Below are 19,437 nucleotides of genomic sequence, written 5' to 3' on the forward strand. Positions count from 1 at the left end.
TTACAGACCAGTTAGCCTAACATTGGTCGTAGGAAAAATGTTAGAGTCCATTATAGCAGAGCACTTGCAAAACAGTGAGAAGGATTGGACAGAGTCAGCATAGATTTACAGATGGGAAAAATCATGCTTGACAAATCTACTGAATTTAGAAGATCGAACTAGTACAGTTGATAAGGAGAGTCAGCCCATGCAGTTTACTAACGTGAACCTTCAGAAGGTTTTTGATTAAGTCCCGCATAAGAGATTAGCATGGAAATTCAAAGCACATTGGTTTGGGAATAGCGTACTGACATAGACAGAGAACTGTTTGGCAGGCAGGAAACAAAGTAGAAACGGCCAGGTCTGTTTCTGAGTGGCAGGCAATAACTAATGGAATGCTGCAGGAATCAGTACTTTGACCTCAGCTACTCACAAATCTGCAGAGCTGCAGACAACACAAAGACTGGGTGAGGGGATGAGCTGTGAGGAAGATACTGAGACGTTTCAGTCTGATTTGGACAAATGCATGGCAGATAATGTAGATAAATGTGAGGTTATCCACATTGATAGCAAAAACAGGAAGACAAGCTGGAAAAAAGAGAGGTGCAATGAGACTTGGATGTCCTTATAAAATCATGAGGGACATGGATAAATGAATAGCCACGGCCTTTTCCCCCAGGTAGAGGAGTCCAAATCTACAGGGCATAGGCTGAAGGAAAGAGGGGATAGATTTAAAAAGGACCTGAGGGGCAAATATTTCACAGACAGGGTACTGCGTATATGGAGCGAGCTGCCAGAGGAAGTTGTAGAGATGGGTACAATTACAACATTTAAAAGAAATTTGGGCAGTTACATAGATAGGAAGGGTTTAGAGGGATAAAGGCCAAATGCAGGCAAGTGGAACTAGTTCAGTTTCAGAAACCTGGGCCTATTTCCTTGCTTTGTGACTCTGAAGTAAGCATGCATGTGCAGCAGGTGGTGAGGAAGGTCTCCACAGTGAAAGGAGTTGAGAACACAGCCGGGATTGTCTTGATGCAACTCTACAGAACCTCAATGAGACCACACCTGGAGTGTGGTGTGGTTTTGGTCTTCCTGTCTGAGAATGGAACTAAGGTTTACCAAACTGATTCCTGGGATGACAGGACAGACATATGAAGAGAGACTTAACTAGTTAAGACTATATTCATTGGACTTTAGAAGAATGAGTGGGAATCTCAAAGAAACTACAAAATTCTAACACAGGTAAAATGTTCCCAATGGCCAAAGAGCCCACAGCCACGGGTTATAGTCTACTGGAAATGGGATAGGCCATTTAGACTGAGATAAGGAGAATGTTCTTCACCAAGACAATGGTAAACCAGTGGAATTCTCTACTACAGAAAATGGTTGAGGCCAAAACACAATGCTTAAAGGAGTTAGATCTTCAGGTTAAAGGGATCAAAGGGTACGCAGAGAAAGCAGAAATAGGGTTACTGAATTGGATGATCAAGCACAGTCATAATGAATGGCAGGGCAGGCCCCAAGGGCCAAACGGCCTACTCCTGATCCTATTTTCTCTGTTAAGTAAATAACTGAGGCTACAGTATTGAGCCTTGTAGTGCTCCATTAGTTACTGGATGGCATTGGAGATAAGAAAGTAAGATTCACTAGATTGGTTTCTGGGATTAGAGAGCCATCCTATGATGAGAATTTGAATAACCTGAGCATATCCTTTGTAGTTTAGAATGAGAAGTGATCTTATTGAAATATACAAGATTCAGAAGGGACATGACAGATACTGAGGATTGGCTTTCCCTGATTGGGAACCTAGAACAAAGGCAAAAATCTCAGAATAAAGCAGAAATCACCTACAATTTAGAGGAAGAGAAACTTCTTCAAAGGGTGTGAATCTTTGGAATTTCTACCCAAGAGGTTTATAAATAAAAAATATGTGTACTCCTGCTTAAGCTAGATTTTCTCTCTTTGGAGAAAACAATGGATATATGGAGTTGACAGGGAATTAGAATTGAGGCAGATCAGCCATTATCAGGCAGATCAAATGGAAGTGTAGGATCAAGAGAATGTAAGGACTACACCTGTTGTTAACTCATACACCATTTTTCTATTCAAACAGTATAATTACTTAGATAAGCACGTATGCTACACCTCAACAATTGATTTGGTGCCAAAAATGTAATGCTACAAGATTTTATCAGCAAATGTGAGAACTTTAAATCCGATCTAAGAAATGAAACATAAGTGGCTCTGAGCTTATTTCATTCAGCTACCTGGAGTGGAATAAGTTGATTTGTAGAATGTCATAGGCACTTTGAATCAATCACCTCCGAGGCTTACTGACAGCACAGTTGTACAACACCAGTGTCAATAGATGGCAATTAGCAAAATAAAATATTGTCCCATTGGAGTGTCATACATCTGGTAAACAATACTCACTCTGCTGCCACAGATCAGCTGTTCAATTTCTTCCGGTCTGAAAAGGTATCTTAAGGGAGACTCATTTGTGACCATTTGGAAACCTCGACTGAATGCTTGGAACTGTTTTTCCACTGACTGATTCAAAATATAATTGGTGTATAGTTGGACAAATTCCTGCACCAAGAGAGACATGTTAGAAGCCTAAATGAGACAGTTAACTTAAAAATGCTCAAAATAAAATAACATTTTCTGTCCTGCCAAAATCAATGTCATATTAAAATAAAACAATATTTATACAGTGTGCAAATAGCTGTTACATCATAGCCAAAGGTATTTCTCCTTAAGTTTCCTCTTGGGTCTTCTGATTCTTCTCATAGTTCAACACCACCTGGTTATTAATCCTTCAACTAATGGAAAAAGTGCTTCCATGGGAGAGTCTAGGACCAGCAGACATTGTCTCACAATAAAGGGGCACCACTTTAAGACTGAAGTATGGTAGAGTTTCTTCTCCAAGAGATCTGTGCCTTTGGAACAGCTTGCTTTAGAGAGTTGTGGGGAGATAGTTACATTCTTGATCAGTAGGGGTCAGAAAGGTTACAGGGAAAAGGCAGGGAAGTGGATGTGAGAAATGCCAGATCAGCCATGATCCTGTTGAATGTTGCAGCAGCCTTGAGGCGCCAAATAGCCGACTCCTGTTCCTATTTATCATGGTCTTATGCACAGTATCTGTGCCCCTTGGAATCCATCCACCGCTAATAGGTAATCCTAATCCTAACCTTCACTCTGCAAAGGAAAACAATTCCAGCTTGTTTAACCAACCCTCAAGGCTCAAATCTAGCAGAGTTGGAAATAACCTGGTAAATCTCTTCTGCATCGTCTTTATTGCAATAATGTACACTCTATAACATGGCAACTGGAGCTGTACTTAGTACTCTGGCTATGTCCTAGTTTTATATAGTTTCGGTATAAACTCACTGCTATTGTATTCTATACTTTAGCTAATAAAGACAAGTATGCTTTCTTAACCACCTTGTATACATGCCAGGGAAAATACTTTGTCTATTTACCCTATCCATGCCCCTCATAATTTTATAAACTTCTAAAGGCTCATCCCTCAGCCTTGCGATGCTTCAGGAAAAACAGCCCTAGCCTATTCAACCTCTTTACATAGCTCAAATCCTCCAACCCTGGCAAAATCCTTGTAAATCTTTTCTGAATCCTTTCAAGTTTCTTACTAGTTGAGGTTAGAAGGGCAGAAGGAGAGACAGCCTGTTTTCCACACAGCTGAACTCCTAACTAGTTCTGAACTGAACTGCTCAACTAGAGAGCTGACCACTCCCACTTCTAAAACATGACCATTTTGGCCTGAAGTCTTATCTGTTTAAATATAAACAAAAAGTCTCTCAAAACCCTTTCTCATCTCTGTACCAAACTAGTCATCTCTGAGCCAGGAGAGATTTATGACCACTCTGAAAAAAAACCAAGGACACAGTATCCTTGAGAAAAGGAACAGCTTTTGGAAAAAAATAGAGACCAGCTTTGTGACATCCCATGGACTCTTACTTGGTTGACCAGTCTGTCATGAGAGACTTTGTCAAACATCTTGCTGAAGGCCACATAGGCAATATCAAATGCGTTATCCTTATTAACACTCCTGGTTACCTCAAACAAATTTCACTAAATCTGTGAAGCAACCTTCTCTTACCAAGTCCATGCTGACTATTCCTGATTAATCTGAGTCTCTTCAAGTGCAGAAATATTCTGTCTCAAAATTTTTTTCTAATAACTTCCCCACCATAAATGTTAGAGCAACTGGTGTGCAATTTCCTAGTCCATCACTTCTTCCATTTTTCAATAATAGGAAATTTTAGCAGCCCTTTGGTACCTCAACTGTGGCTGGAGGACCCCTGACATCTGCTCCCCTACTTTCCTCAATGGTTAGGAATACATCTCATCTGGATCAGCAGATTTATTCAGGTCTGCTACATCCTTTAGTATTTCCTCTGTCAATTTCTTTCTAATATTTCATAGTTTTCCCGATGTCTATACCTGTGTTGTCCTTTTCCATTGTAAAGATTAATGTAAAGTAGCCATTGAAGACAGTGTCCACATCTTCCAGGTCCACCCATATATTACATCTATAGTCGTTAATGTGGTCTACTCTTATCATAGTTATTCTTTTGTTCTTCATATTTTTAAAAAAACAACTCTTTGGGCTTTTATGTTTATTCTACCTGCCAATGCTTTCTCATGTACATTCTCTGATTTTCTAATTTCCCTTTAAGTTCTCATGCACTTTTTGCACTCCTCTCGGGACTCTGCCATTTGAGGCCTCCGTATCTGCCCTAAGCTTCCCTTCTATTCTGAAGAGTATCTTACCCAGAACTATTCACACTACCTTATTACTCTACATTTACCCCTGAATAATGCACCCAACCAATGCATCCTGAACACTACGGACAATCCCAACTTGGCACCACTTTGGCCTGAAATCTCATCTGTTTACATATAAACAAAAGGTCTCTCAAAATCCTTTCTCATCTCTGTACCAAACTAGTTATCTCGGAGCCAGGAGGGATTTATGACCACTTTGAAAAAAAAACCAAGGACACAATATCCTTAAGAAAAGGAACAGCTTTTGGGGAAAAAAAAGAGACCAGCTTTGTGACATCACATGGACTCTTACTTGATTGACCAGTCTGTCATGAGAGACTTTGTCAAACATCTTGCTGAAGTCCACATAGGCCACATCAAATGCATTACCCTCCATCTTCCTTCCCACTTTCCATTCCACCTTCCTCTCCAACCTAACACCTTCACCTCCACCTTCATCTACTTATTGCATTCTTAGCTACCTTCCCCCCAGCCCCCACTCCACTCCCATTTACCTCACAGCCCCTTTGGCCCACAAGTCTCATTCCTGACGAGGGGCTTATGCCCACAACGTCGATTCTCCTGCTCCTCAGATGCTGCCTGAACGGCTGTGCTGTTCCAGCACCACACTCTTGATTATAGAATTGAATATAGGTCCCTAGCACTGTGAGGATGACCAGGTCGGACAGGGGGCGGTGACGAGAATGGGGGAGGGGGGGGGACTGATGTTGGACAGGGTTCTGGAGGAGGGTAGGGTCAGGGTTGGGAGGGGGGGAAATAAGGGCAGGGTTGGACGGGGTGGGGAGCAGGGACTCGTGTGGTTTGTTGCTGCCTAGTCTCCTGAACAGGGAGCAATGCGTACTGCCCCCACCCCATAGAACTGATGAGGGTGGGGACAGAGCACGGGAGGTTTCAGCAAAGCTGCAGGTCCCTTACACACAAGTGTGTGTCTACTCAGAAACAAACCCTGAGACAGAGACAGGGAGCAAGGCAGGCAGAGCAAGGAAAAAGGAAACTTCAAGAAACTCCGAGCCCCACAGGAGAAGAGAGGAGAATCAATTTACCGAATAATCAATTATCTGAACGAAATACTGCCCGCCCATTTCGTTCGAATAATCAAGGTTCCTCTGTAGAGGCCTAGAAAACACAACCCAAAGTATGTCCCTTTTTGTTTGTTTTTAACTTCTACCATATGGCCTCACTTGATGATCCTTCCAAGATATCATCCTTCCTCACTGCTATAATTATTTTCTTGAACAATCTGACAACATTGTGTTCTCTTTATATAATTTGTCATTTCATCTGAATCCCCTATAATCAGGAATGTTGAGTTGCCAATCCTACCCATACTTCAGTCAAGTCTCAATCATAGCTATAAAATATTAACTCCCATGTGCCTGTTCTCAGTTTGTCTTATTCTTTAAGGTTATTGCTTTAAAATTTTTTTTTAAGTCTTGCAAGCTTACTTCTTTCTTATCAAGTCGATGTTTCCCATGCCTTTTAGGATCACTTACTCACATTTTAACCTCCAATTCCATCTCAGCTTCTCCATCCTCCAAACTACTTGACAGGATCCCATCCTCCTGCCAATCTAGTTTAAATTTGCTTCCATGAGAAAGCTCACCCTGTTTCTGTTCAGAAGTAATTTGTTTAACATGTACCTTTCCCACCTCCTCAAGAAAGTCTCAGTGGCTCAGGAATCTTCTTGCACTATCTATCCAATCACATTCATCTAATCAGTCACTATTATGTGGCCCTGGGAGTAATCCTGAGATTATCTTTGAAGCCATGCTTTTCAATTTCCTACTGATCCCCCTAAAGACTGCTTGCAGGACCGAATTTATTTTTTCTCATGTGATTGGTTCCAACATGGACCACAACCTCTGGCTGTTCACCCTCTCCCTTCAGAATGCACTGCAGCTGCTCCATGACATCCTTGACCCTGGAATTCAGAAGGCAATAAACCATATCAGAGTCATGTCTATGGTTGCATAAGCTCCCCTGACCATTGAATCTGCTACCACTATTGCCCTTATACATTTCTTCTCCCAGAACAGCTGGACCACCCACACTACTTTGGCCTCCACAGGTTTTTCCAACTCTGAAAAACAGTTTTCAAGTGAGATGCACTCAGTAATGGTTTTCACTACACTCCCCGACTCCTTTTCTGTCAGGCAGTCACCCTTTCCCATTCTGCTCGTATTTCCTTAAGCTGTGGGGTAACCACGTGTTGAAATGTGCTATCCATGACCAACAGCCTCATTAATTCAGTATATTCATGAATTCAGCGGCTGCTTAAGCTGCAAAACCTGGAGATTGCATTGCTCCAGCTGGAGGCACCTCTTGCATTAATGGCCATCTAGACTGCCAGAAGTATCTAGGATTTCTCACATAGTTCAAGGTTTTCAAATTATGAGCATGAGCTCCTCAAATATAACTCAATTAAACAGAAGACAGACCCTTACTTTCATTATACCTTACTCCTATTTAAATATAGACCAGGAAAAAAAAACTTATTCTCATTTAGATCTCAACCAAGTAGACTGTTTTTCTGTGAGGGTCCTCACATCGGCTGCTGCTCTCAATGATGCTGACTGCTGCCACGGGATGCTCACCTTAACCACTCTTTTCAATGATGCTGACTACCTTCCACAGGTTCACTTCACCTGCTCCTCTCCAACTAGTCAACACCTTGAACTTGGCAATGCTTGTGCAGCTATGCAAAGAAGTTTAGAGATACTACACCTATGTAAAGTACCCTCACAAAATAACAAGGAACATAGCTCTTTAGAGAGAAAAACATTTCAGGGATACTGGTAAAAGACAGTGGAATGGTACTAGGTGAATTGCTCTTGCAGAGAATAAGCTCAGATATTATCGCTGGCATGGCTGTCAGGAGAATGATGTCTAGTCAGGTTTGCAAATTTCTGTCATGGGTCTTCATGTCACTGAACAATCTGATTCTTGACCCACAGATGTTAGGCATCTGGGATGGGATGTCTCCAGAGGTAGTCAGTCTGGATTGCAGGATTCCTTTCTTCTTCTTTCCACTTCTACCTCATCGCTATGGCACTGCAGCTTGTTGGCACTTTAAATGGCTGCTACGTAGGTCTTCATAGTCATTAACGTAATGACTATGAAGAGCTACGTTAGCCACCACTAACCAAGGGTGCCCCAGAAAATCAGCTTATTATTACATCTTGTCTCTTTTCCCACGTGTTGAACATGACACAAGATATACAAGCAGAAGTAGGCCATTCAGCCCATCCAATCTGCTCCTCCATTCAGTAAGATGAAGGTTGATCTGATAATCCTTGGCTCCTTTTCCATTTAATCCTTGACTCCCTCACTGATGAAAAATCCAACTCACCTCTGAATATATTTCATGACCCAGCTTCATAGCGCTTTGTGGTAAAGAAGTCTACAGATTCACTACCTTTGGAGAGAAGAAATGTCTCATTTCTATCATAAGTATGTGACCCCCTTATTCTGAGGTGATGCTATCCAGTCCTAGACTCTCCTACAAGGAAACAACCTTCCACATCCACCCTGTCAAGCCCTTTAAGAAACCTGTATGCTTCATTAAGGTCACTTTTCATTCTTCTAAATTCCGATGAGAAATTCCAAAGATAGATAGGTTCTGAGTTGTGGAGGGAATCAAGGGTTATAAGAAGGTGGCAGCAGAATGGAGTTGAGGAACATATTAGTTATGATCAAATGGTGGAAAAGATTCAAATGGGCCAGATGGACTAATTCTGCTCTGATATCTTATGAGTACAGGACCAAAAGTAGGCAGTCAGAACAAATGGATCATTTGTGGATGGGCTTCAAGAAGGTTCTAGCATTTGTTCCAGAGTGTTCCCACTGAATTAAGAGGATGCAGCAATGATATTACTGACAGGATTTCTCTAGTGCCCTTATCTGGTTGATGCAGTCAAGGGCTCACTGCAATACTGGAGTGTGGCTCCTAGTGAATGGGGGCTTTTGAAAGAGACTGCAAATGTACACGAAGGGCTCAATGTATTCTAGTGTCTTTCTTTCAACATATTTGAGGTGGTCACAACAGGCCACATTATCCTCTCTTGTACTGTCACTATTGTCTTTGCTTCAAATTTGACAGTTCTGAGGGAGTGCTGCATTATCGCAGGTACCACCTTTTGGACTAGTCTCTAACAGAAAAAGAATATCTAGTCACCAGCTGACAGTTCCACAAGATACCTAAATGTTCTCCTCAAAATTGATTACTATTGCATAGTACATGAGCAGTCACTACAGTGCAAAATAATTTAGCAAAATATTTTACAACAATTTTTTTGTCACTTTTCTCCTATTATATTCAACAATATTACAACAGGCTGTTTGGAGCAAAAGATTAATTGTGTTATCTTAGATGTTATGAATAAAGTAGAAATTTTACTGCACCTCCGATTTCTTCTTTGACACTGGGAAAGACGTTAACTAATTCCACTGTCAAAGGGTTGATACTGTTATGAACTAGGCCAGACCAATCAAAAGATTTTCGAGCAAGCAACCCAGATCATAACTTTGCAAATTGTTTCAGTAAGTGTACAGTGAAGATTACCCAGAGTAAGTTAGCTAGGTTGATTACTAGATTTTAAAAACAGACAGAAATTTATTCACAAAATTACGCAATGAAACACAAAGAACAAAATAAAGAGCCCTTACAGAACTCCGTCTATCCAACCTAGACTTAATTATGCTGTTCTGAATATCCACAACAGTCCCAATAAGCAAAACCCCCTTAAAAAAACAGTAAAAAAAAATGTTTACAGGTTGAAATTAGAGGAGCAGAAGGAGAGAGAGAGAGACTCTTTCTCCAACTGAACTCCTAACTAGTTCTGGACTGAACTGCTTGGCTAGTATAATACTGAAGCAATCCATTCAGCCCATCTAGCTTATGCCAGCCTTATGATGCATGTTCAGAGTAACTATGTTCAAAAAATCATGAAAGCTCTGAGCAGTTGTTAGCATAGTGCACTTTGAATTGTGTTATTTTGACAACAGAATCAAAAATGCAGGTCAGCAAGTTAATACAAGTTATACTTAGATCCTTTGTAGAAGTCACAAAATGTTACAGCTTTCAATTTACAAGCATGCAAATTGAAATTTATTCCTGCATACTGACTAACTGATCAGTATTCAGAACCTGACAATTTTAGCTAGAAATATAATGGCTATTTCATCACAATGGAAGGAATCACAATGAATAATTAACATGTTACCACTTATCCTGTGTCAAATGAAAGGTGGAACTCAAGTTATTCAAATCAAAAAGTGGATTTCACACTACAATTGTGTGGGTCTACTAACAGCTCATGTGCTTCAGAGGTTCAAGAAATGCTGGCCCACCAGCGACACCCATCTCCCGATGGAATTTTTAAAAAAAGCATATAACCTAAAATTGTCCTGTGTCTATCTTTTCACTTCATTCACACCTCCAGACAATATACTTCCAGAACTTTATCAGTACCGTAAACAGGTTGAGTTAATGTGTAAGGACATCCTGGAAGCAATTACTCATTAACAGGCTCTCAATACTTCCTCAAAGAAGAAATTAAAAATTATGTAAGATGAAAATTGAACTGTGCTTCATCATTTCACCACACTATTCGAACACAGAATTGCATCAGCTTAATTCTGACTATTTTAGGTGAGCACAGTTAGACTTGATTGCTAAGTATAATCAAAGCCCTACTAACCTTTTTGTTTTGGTTTGTGACTGGAATATCAGCACTGTTTTCTTTCAGATTGTGGATAATTGGCACCCCAAAAAGGTCACTATATGATATTTGAAAGGTGATCATCATATCTTCTTCTAAATTCCCTTCATATTCCAGAATGTCTTTCAAACTTCGATATAGTATCTACAAAGAAGTAGTTTCAAATAGTTAATTTCATTAAGAAACATGAACATTACTTACTTTGAGCTGCAAGAACTCCAATGCCAAAATGTCCACAGATTCTGGGGTGTGCGCAAATGCCGTCTGTGCATGCTTTGTGCTGTTGTTTGTTACAGATGAAGGGCACAGCCACTTAAAGGAATTGGGCACATGTGCTGAAGACTGAAATGAACCGGAGCTCTAGAGACTCATTCAGTTGAGTAGAGCCAATTGAAACAGAAGGGAAGAGAACAATGAAGCTCTGAGCAAAAGAGGTGTTGTTGTCAATAGTCTGAAGAGCTGAGAAGGCAGCAGAATATCCCTGGATCTGTGCTGGAGAAAGAGGAGCATTTAAATAAGGTGCTTCTACACAATTATAGTACTGCTATCTCAGAAGGGTTGGGAGCTCATTAAATTCCAAGAGCCATTTGATAGCTGAGAATCAGGGGTTTAACTAGGCTCACAAGCATTATTTGTTTGATACAGTTCAGCATACTGTAATTCAGAGTAGTTGGGGGGCTGAGTCAGCATAGTGAAGCTAGCGATATGCTAATAGCTGAAATTGCGCCTGAGAATAGGTAAAGTGTAGCCTTAGGAATCTTGTGTAATCCTGTCACAGAAAAATAAATTGAATTAGTAGGATATGTATAATCATTGAGAACGGTTGTGCTAGAGCAATGTTTGAGGAAATTCAGAGGTTAGCTCTTTGAAAGTGAAGATTTAGTGAGAGTTGGAGAACCCCAGCGTCACTAACGTCTGGGTGAGTTGCCAAGGAATTATGGAATCTGTCTTGACCACATCTGCTATATGATATGCTCTGTGGGGTGTCTGAGTGCAGTTTGTCTGTTCACACATATGTATCTCATGCTTTAACATTAAGAATTAACAATATGGTGAAAAATATATTGCAGAATGTTTTACTTCAATAACCTTGCATTGGAAATTTAACATTTTTCTGTTTTAAAAATACATGGATTGCCAGGACTTCATTTCATTAGTAACTATCTGGGATCTCAAACATTGTCTACTTTAAACAAGATGCAACTGGGCCTTAACTAGATTGCAACATGATTGGGCAGTCACACCTGCAATCATAACAATATGTACAGCATTCCAAAAATTGATCCTTAAATGCAGCACTAAAAGTGCTGTCTAACTTCACTCAGAGTAATATAAAAAATAATAACTAATGATGGTAAATTCCTTCATTGCAATGCTACTTATTAAATCTAATTCCTTTCCCTATTGAATGGAGCACATTCATTTTTCTCTTTGCAAATGAGAATTGTATACATGTTTTAACCTGAATTTAAGGGTTTAATTACATATACACTGACTGATAAAGACCCTTTCATGTTGTAAATTTTGAAACAAGCATTAGTGTTCTGAAGAAGAGTCAGTGGACTCAAAACATTAACTCTCCTTTCTCTTCAGAGATGCTGCAGGACCATCTGAGTTTCTCCAGTAATTTCTGCTTTTGTTGCAAACTTTCAACATCCAGAGTTTTTTGTTTTATTATAGAGGTTACATTACACATTGCACAGGAACAGGCCAAACAGCCCAACCTGCCGAAGGTAGCATTTACTTTATTTTTGAGACTTCTAACGTTGTCCCTCATCTATCAGCATATCCCTCTATACTCTTTCTTACTCATACTTATGTAGTCTTCTCAGAGATGGATCTATACGATTTACCTTAACCACTTCCTAAAATAGGAGATTCAGATTCTCAATCTTGTGGCAAAGAATTTTCTGAATTCCACTTTTGATTTTTTTTGGTGAATCGGTATTGCTCATTCTTTGTGCCTACTCTATCAAACCCTGCATAATTTTAAAGATCTCACTTAGGCCACCCTTTTCAAAGGGAAACAGATCCAGCATATTCATCAAGCTACCAATGGATTGCTGATATTGTTTTCGTGCATTTTCCCCTCTCCAATGTCTCTATCCTTGTTATAATACATGACCAGAATTGTGCAACAAGTGGGGTTCAATCTTTTCATTACAAGTCCAAATGTTCCATTTCTAATGATTCCCCTCCTCCACCAATATGAGCAGGTGAATCCTTACAAAGTGGTGTAAATAATTCAATAATGTAGGAGTAAATCAAATAGACAGAAAAGGGAATCAGCACACAACAGGGCCCAAGATTTTATTCTCTGTCAGAATTGCAAACCAAAGAAATGGAACAAAGATCTATCATTGCAATGTGCAGCTCATCTCTTTCAGAAACTTCCTGATACAATTTGTGAAGCTAAATAACATTTGTATTTGTGTTTAAAATAAAAGTAAACCCACATTAGAACACTGATTTGAAATGTAGCAGGGACATACCTGACAGTGTCTGACACAACCTGCAGTTTCCAGAGTCCTACAACTTCAGAGCAGCTTTCAGCAGAGTCCAAAGTCATAGTTCCCAGTAGTTGCAATTGTGCTGGATTCGGAGCACCAAGCATGGGCAGAGTTAGGTTCTTGAAGGAATTCTAAATGAGGGCAAGGACACTGAATTCAATGTGTTGGGAACTAGGGAACCACTAGATTAGTGATGATAAGCAGGAGTTGGTATATGACAAAATGTAATGGAATAGATATAAACTAGTTGAGTTTGAATAAAGTGGGAGGGCGGGAGATCAGAAAACAGAGGTTGTGTATAGAGGTAACAATAGAATAATTAACAATTTTAGCAGTAGTAGAGTGAGGCAAGGTGGTTGAACAGTGATGGCTCTAAGCCAGAAACAAGCTATCTCAGTGACGGACTGTAGATTGGAAGTTTAACTCATTGTTGCGTTATGACATTAGAAATGTAAATCATTTTTCCAGCTTCAGGCAGGGAGAAGGGAAAAAGATTTTGATTGCTCTGTGTAAGATGGCTTTGGCGTTCCCAAAGATCATTGGAAGATTTTAAAATTAATATTGTTGAGAAATACTTTGAACTCAAAAAAAGTACATTGCTCACTTTCCTTTTAACTCAGAAAAATGATAATTGACTCACTACACATCTGTACACAACATATACAAATTAATACACATGCATTTCATCTGTTTATTTGACATGATTGCTAAGGTGATAGCTCTGTTGAAAATTGTGATCTTAACAGCTGTTGGTTCATTCAAAGAGACAAATGTGCAATTGACAGAATATCTAATAAATACATATTTAACAATGTTGGAAAGTGATATGAAAAGTACCCTTTATGAGCCTTTAGTTTTTTGTAAAAGTATGAATGGAAGAGTGACAACAGCTTTATCGTGCTGGTAGAGAATAAACTCCAATGGCTGGGTCCCATCATGAATTTGCCTAGTCTGGTTGAAGTAAATGACTGCCAAACTCATTCAAGAATCCCTTGCTCCAGCGTGCAATGTAGGTACATGTATGAGAATCTGTCATAATAAGAATGAGACTCTGCCATCTTTCTTGTTTAGATTTACCCTCCTCATTTCTTGATTCTGTAATGTTCCCTTCTTTTACGATTCTCCATGGAGCACATACTTAGTTTATTAAATAGCATCATGCTCTTTAAATAACAAACAGAAACATTGCATTTAAATAATGTGTGCAGTAGCCATGGCTATGTTGATAGTACATTTGCCTTAGTCATAAGTATTCAAATTCAACTGCAAGACTTTAGCACAATAAAAATGATTAAAGTCCAGTAATAATTAAATGTTGCACTGTTGGAAGTGCTTTATTTTAGATGAGTTACTAAACAGAACTCCTGATTGATCTTCTATGTCCAGTTGAAAAGGCAATGTGCTATTTTGAAAAGCAATGGGGTTATCCTGGTTGGCATGGCCAATATATATCCCTCAATCAACTTCACAGAAAAGGTGATCTGGTCATTATCACAATGCTGTTTGTGGAGTTTGTTGTGCACAACCTGGCCGATGGATTTCCTAAATTGCAACAGCAGTTACATCTTTAAAAGTACATCATTGTCCAAAAAATGGAATATCCAATGATCACAAAAGATTCTTATGACTTTTTATTTTAAACTTCTAGTTTAATATACATCACCAACCCAATCTATTGCATTGGCTTAGTTTACTAAAATCAATTAATTGCCACAGTTCCACTTGATTCACTGATGATTTGTGATTTTTAAAAAAACTTGTAATCGATGCATTTTAGTTAAATGAATTTGATGAAAAATTACTTCAAAACAGCAAATTGGTATTAACTTACTGGGTGAGAGTCAGCCAGATCTTCTAAAGTTCCTTTCTTGCCCATCAACTTCCTGTAAACCACCATAGGAAAATGGACGTCAAGGATGCAGTGATTGTAGATTGCTAGACCAAGCACGATTCCAATTAATGTGAATTGTCCATCATTCTCAAATGAGGTAGGGTTGAACCAAAACAGTTTTGTTTGATTATCATAAGCAAACATTCCTACAAGAAGGAAAAAAAAAGTATTTCCTTGTCAACAACTGGGAAACTTAAGTAAACTAACCACTTACCTGAATAAGTGGGGCAATGGGAACTTTAATTCATTCATCTTCCTTGATAGTCTGATGATACTTAATTGCTGGAACGTATGATTACCCAGTTACAATTAAAACCTGTCAGTAATTTTACCAAACATAATTCAAACTCTTACTTCCCTACTGAAGTTACCCCATTTAAATTTACCTAACAATACCATTAGAACTGTAAGAATCGCAGTTGGCAATAATTATTCAACAGTGAACATTTGAACAGGGTTGTTCAGTACATTCAGTACATCACCATTTGAATCTAGCCCAAAAACAAATAATGATCTGTCAGACACTTAAGTGAATACTGTTTAAAAATGTCACTCCTATATTTATCATAAAACATTTTCTCATGTCCAAGCAACAAAGAATAAAGCAACTATCAGAGAGTAGATTTTTGATCTTGGTTAAATGTATTTAAAATATTTCACCAGGATGAGATACTGAAAAAGAATCTGCATTCATTCTGGCTATGAAATGATGTACTGAAGTTGAAGAAATACCTATATCTGGGTTAAAAATTTCCTCAACCACCAGCTGAAAGAACTCCTTGGAAACTCCACCTTCATCGACTCCTTGTTCCCCCTCAAACTCCACATAAAGCTGCTTTTTCAAATCTGAAGGATTTTCTGTGGCAATCATTTCCAACTGAAAAACAACAGAAGTGAAGTATTTTAAACAAGAAAAATAGTCAATGGAAGCAGAAAAGTAACCCATCAACTCATGCTACTTAAAGAAATATTAGGAACCAAATTCTTATCTGTTACCATTTTGTTCTAATCTGCGCAGTTACACTTTAAAAAAGATTGATAGCTGGTTCCTATACAGCGAGTAGAATTACATTAATGACCTGCAATAAGGAAAATCATTATGCTACCATGTGGACTTAACATTCAGCTTACATGGTTATCTATTATAGACAATAGCAAATGTCAAAGTTCACAACAAATAATAGTGTGAAGACCACAAGTATTTGTTCAAATTGGTTATCTTCTGTTCCTTACAGTTAAATTGCTTTGCTATTTATCAGTTTCAAAAATTGGCTTTTATTTTGGTTTCTTTGAATTACCACTTGATGGGCATATTTAGACAGTCAGCAAATCATAACCAGAGCACAGACAGAAGCTGTGATATGGCAAATATAAAATTACGGTTCTGAAATTCTTTAAACTAACTGATGGAACAAAAGTGGGGGCAAAAAGGAACACTGGAAAATGTTTTTAAAAAAATTCTATGCACACTGTGTGTAGCCGAAATAAAGTTAAAAACTTCTAAATGAAAATACTTGCATACATTGAATGAAATTATCACTCAATAGGATTTCAATGTACAGAATTATATCACACACCTAAAAATGTCAAAGTTGTCAAATACCTTCAATTCCAGCAAGGGATGAACTCAGATTTCTCCAGTTTCCTCATTTCCCCTCCCCCTACCTTGTCTCAGCCAAATCCCTCGAACTCAGCACCGCCTTCTTAACCTGTAATCTTCTTCCTGACCTCTCCGCCCCCACCCCCACTCTGGCCTATCACCCTCATCTTGACCTCCTTCCACCTATCGCATTTCCAATGCCCCTCCCCAAGTCCCTCCTCCCTACCTTTTATCTTAACCTGCTGGACACACTTTCCTCATTCCTGAAGAAGGGCTCAAGCCCGAAACGTCGATTCTCCTGCTCCTTGGATGCTGCTTGACCTGCTGCGCTTTTCCAGCAACACATTTTCAGCCCTTCTCAATCAAAGCCCATTTCACTTATTAACATATTGACAGTGGTATCTGCTTGTGCACTCACTAGTCTGCAATTATTCCTTCGAATTTATTTTTAGAGAAAAATAAACAGCTTGGTGAATGCATAGTAGAAAGATATGGACATAACTCTATCATAATTCAGGAAGGCCAACCTCAAGGAAGGACTTCAGGATCTGCATATAACACAGAAAAGATCAATAACGGTGGGTAAGAGGAAGAAACCCAGTACTCCTCAAATCTATCAAAACTAACAACAGCAAACTAAAATGTGAAAGTATTTCACAGCTTTCAGGCTTAGCATTAACATGGTACAATCTAAGCAATGATATTGAGGTTCAATTCCACTTTCAAAATTATTGCTCGTCTGGTGTGTGATTACACCAGATTTCAACTATAGCAACAGACAGAAAATGTACTGCAGATTAATTGGACTGAGAGATAAATCAGTCATATTTCCATATGCTTTATAACTTTTTTTAAAAAATAAACTTTTATATCAAGCCTAAATTAGCAGCTGAATTAAGGAATAATTGAAACCATTCTGTTTTGTTCTCCAGAGTATAATAACTTACCATGCTTAACATACACCAAGTCAAAACAGTAACAATACATTTCAGATCACATTTTTTAACATATCAGATACGTATCATTTTCTCAATTATATGTCATTTACTCAAATCCAGAGAACTTAGTTGCAGGTTGGCAAGTATCAAAGGTGAAGAATCACCATGCCCAAGTACACAGTAGTACAGCTCGATTTCCATCAGCTAAAACGTCAGTAAACTGCTTGTAGCACATTGGCCTGCTGTTTACTTTGGAAGAATGGGATGAATCCACTTCTTGGTGGTGAGCTTAACCCCACTCAGTTTGACTGGTCAATTGGCACCAGTATCCAAGAGCACCAAAGATGTATCCACTTCTGATTTGAAATTACTAATTTTACCAGAGAGAGTGTGTTTGCCTACAACCTTCCATAACTCAACTGCATCTTGAAGCCTGCTGAACTTTAAAGATAAATTTATATCTCCCTTCACCTTTCAATTCCTCCCCACAGCATTATAAATGTAGGTTTAAACTTACATTAGACACCATGTGGGAACAAACATATTTAAAAGCATTAACAGCAAATTTAAGCAATAGAAACACAATGCAGCAATTTAAGCATACAGGTCATCTAGTCAGTGTTGCATGCAAGCATTGATGCGAGCTTCATACTGGAACTAGTTATTTCATATTTGTTAAAACACTCTAAAGCTGTGCATGCCCAACTTTCTCTCTGAGTTGGAGGGTGGATAGTAGGAAAGTAGCCAGTTAGAAAGGGAGCACAAAAACTTGCTTGGAGATCTACACTTATTGTCGTCTAAGAGCTTGGGACATCAAAATTTCAGCTCCTCTCAAACCAACTTTACAGGTCCTGCTGTAAGCTTATTTAAGGTCAGGCACAGAAATGATGTGCTTAATGACTTCATGTAAGCTGTTTTATTCTACAAAGTATTTAAATTACTAATCACTGTGATTCTATATTCTACAACCCTTTGCAGGAGTAAAACAATTTCATAGTGATCCCTTGAAATGAACATTTCTCAAATTAATGTAAAACCTACATCAATTATTTACTGTCATGTTGTTGAAGATTTCAATTAGAAAGCCTGAAAACTTTCCTGCTGGAATGAAAAAATCCTTAGATTGCAGATTTTAAAAAAGCCTTCGCAGGAAGCAATGTCAGAGTAGAATGACAGGCCAGTAATTGGGTTTGTTCTGCTTTATGCACAGGACATACCTGGGCCATTTTCCACTCTGCTTGGTGGATACCTTAGATGTTTTCTGACTAGCCATATACACAATGGTAACACTATTTGAATTGATCTGATTATTACCACATGTACCCAGGTAATGTTTTGTATCAGTGTAGACAGATCAGACCATAACATAGACGTAATAGAACAGAGTGAAGAATACAATGTTACAGCTGCGGAGAAGGTGAAGAGAAAGAACACTGTTAGTAATTTTAAAAGATTTAGAATTGAGGTTTAAAAGAGCAAATGATTGTAAGTCATGTAAGAATAAGGTCTGGTGAGAACTGGCAGCAAAGAGTTGCTGTGCTCCAGTGCCATCTTGAATCCAAAAAAAGCAAACAGATGAGTTCATGTAAGTTTTCCTGTTTCCTATATCTTATTTATAATAAGTCAACAAAACCAATCCCAATTCTTCCACAGGTTCAACATTGTATCTTTCTGTTCAATGCCTTTACAGATGACACCCAAATCTGATTTTTACTTTTAAAATATCCTTTTGCCACTTGTAATCTGGCTTTAAGAAATGTTTGCAAGCTGTCCTAACTTTCATTCCTCTGGTCCAGTAAGAATTTTATAATTAAAAATATATTTTGAATCTACGATCTATTTCTCCATAACTGAAATGTAATGCTTAACTTTATCAATGCTGAACTGCGTTTGCTCATATCTGTCCAGTTCTATACAGTTTTTCAATTCTTTCGCAGTTAGCTGGGTTCCAATTTAGAATTATGAGCAAATTTTAAGATTCATTCACACC

At 38.7% G+C, this 19,437-nt stretch overlaps 1 protein-coding gene across 1 annotated transcript in view; it reads right to left on the minus strand.

Annotated features, from left to right (window-relative positions):
- LOC132819445 (ubiquitin-protein ligase E3A-like) overlaps window positions 1-19,437 on the minus strand; it is a 35,278-nt gene that overhangs the window by 3,700 nt on the left and 12,141 nt on the right. Inside the window, exons 4-7 of the mRNA XM_060830955.1 lie at window positions 15,642-15,786; window positions 14,850-15,055; window positions 10,488-10,652; window positions 2,413-2,568 (exon numbers count right to left, since the gene is read on the minus strand). Coding sequence (XP_060686938.1) covers window positions 2,413-2,568; window positions 10,488-10,652; window positions 14,850-15,055; window positions 15,642-15,786 — 672 coding nt within the window. The remainder of the gene's footprint in view (window positions 1-2,412; window positions 2,569-10,487; window positions 10,653-14,849; window positions 15,056-15,641; window positions 15,787-19,437) is intronic.

The sequence above is a fragment of the Hemiscyllium ocellatum genome, chromosome 1, assembly GCF_020745735.1.
Source record: "Hemiscyllium ocellatum isolate sHemOce1 chromosome 1, sHemOce1.pat.X.cur, whole genome shotgun sequence".
Lineage (NCBI taxonomy): Eukaryota > Metazoa > Chordata > Chondrichthyes > Orectolobiformes > Hemiscylliidae > Hemiscyllium > Hemiscyllium ocellatum.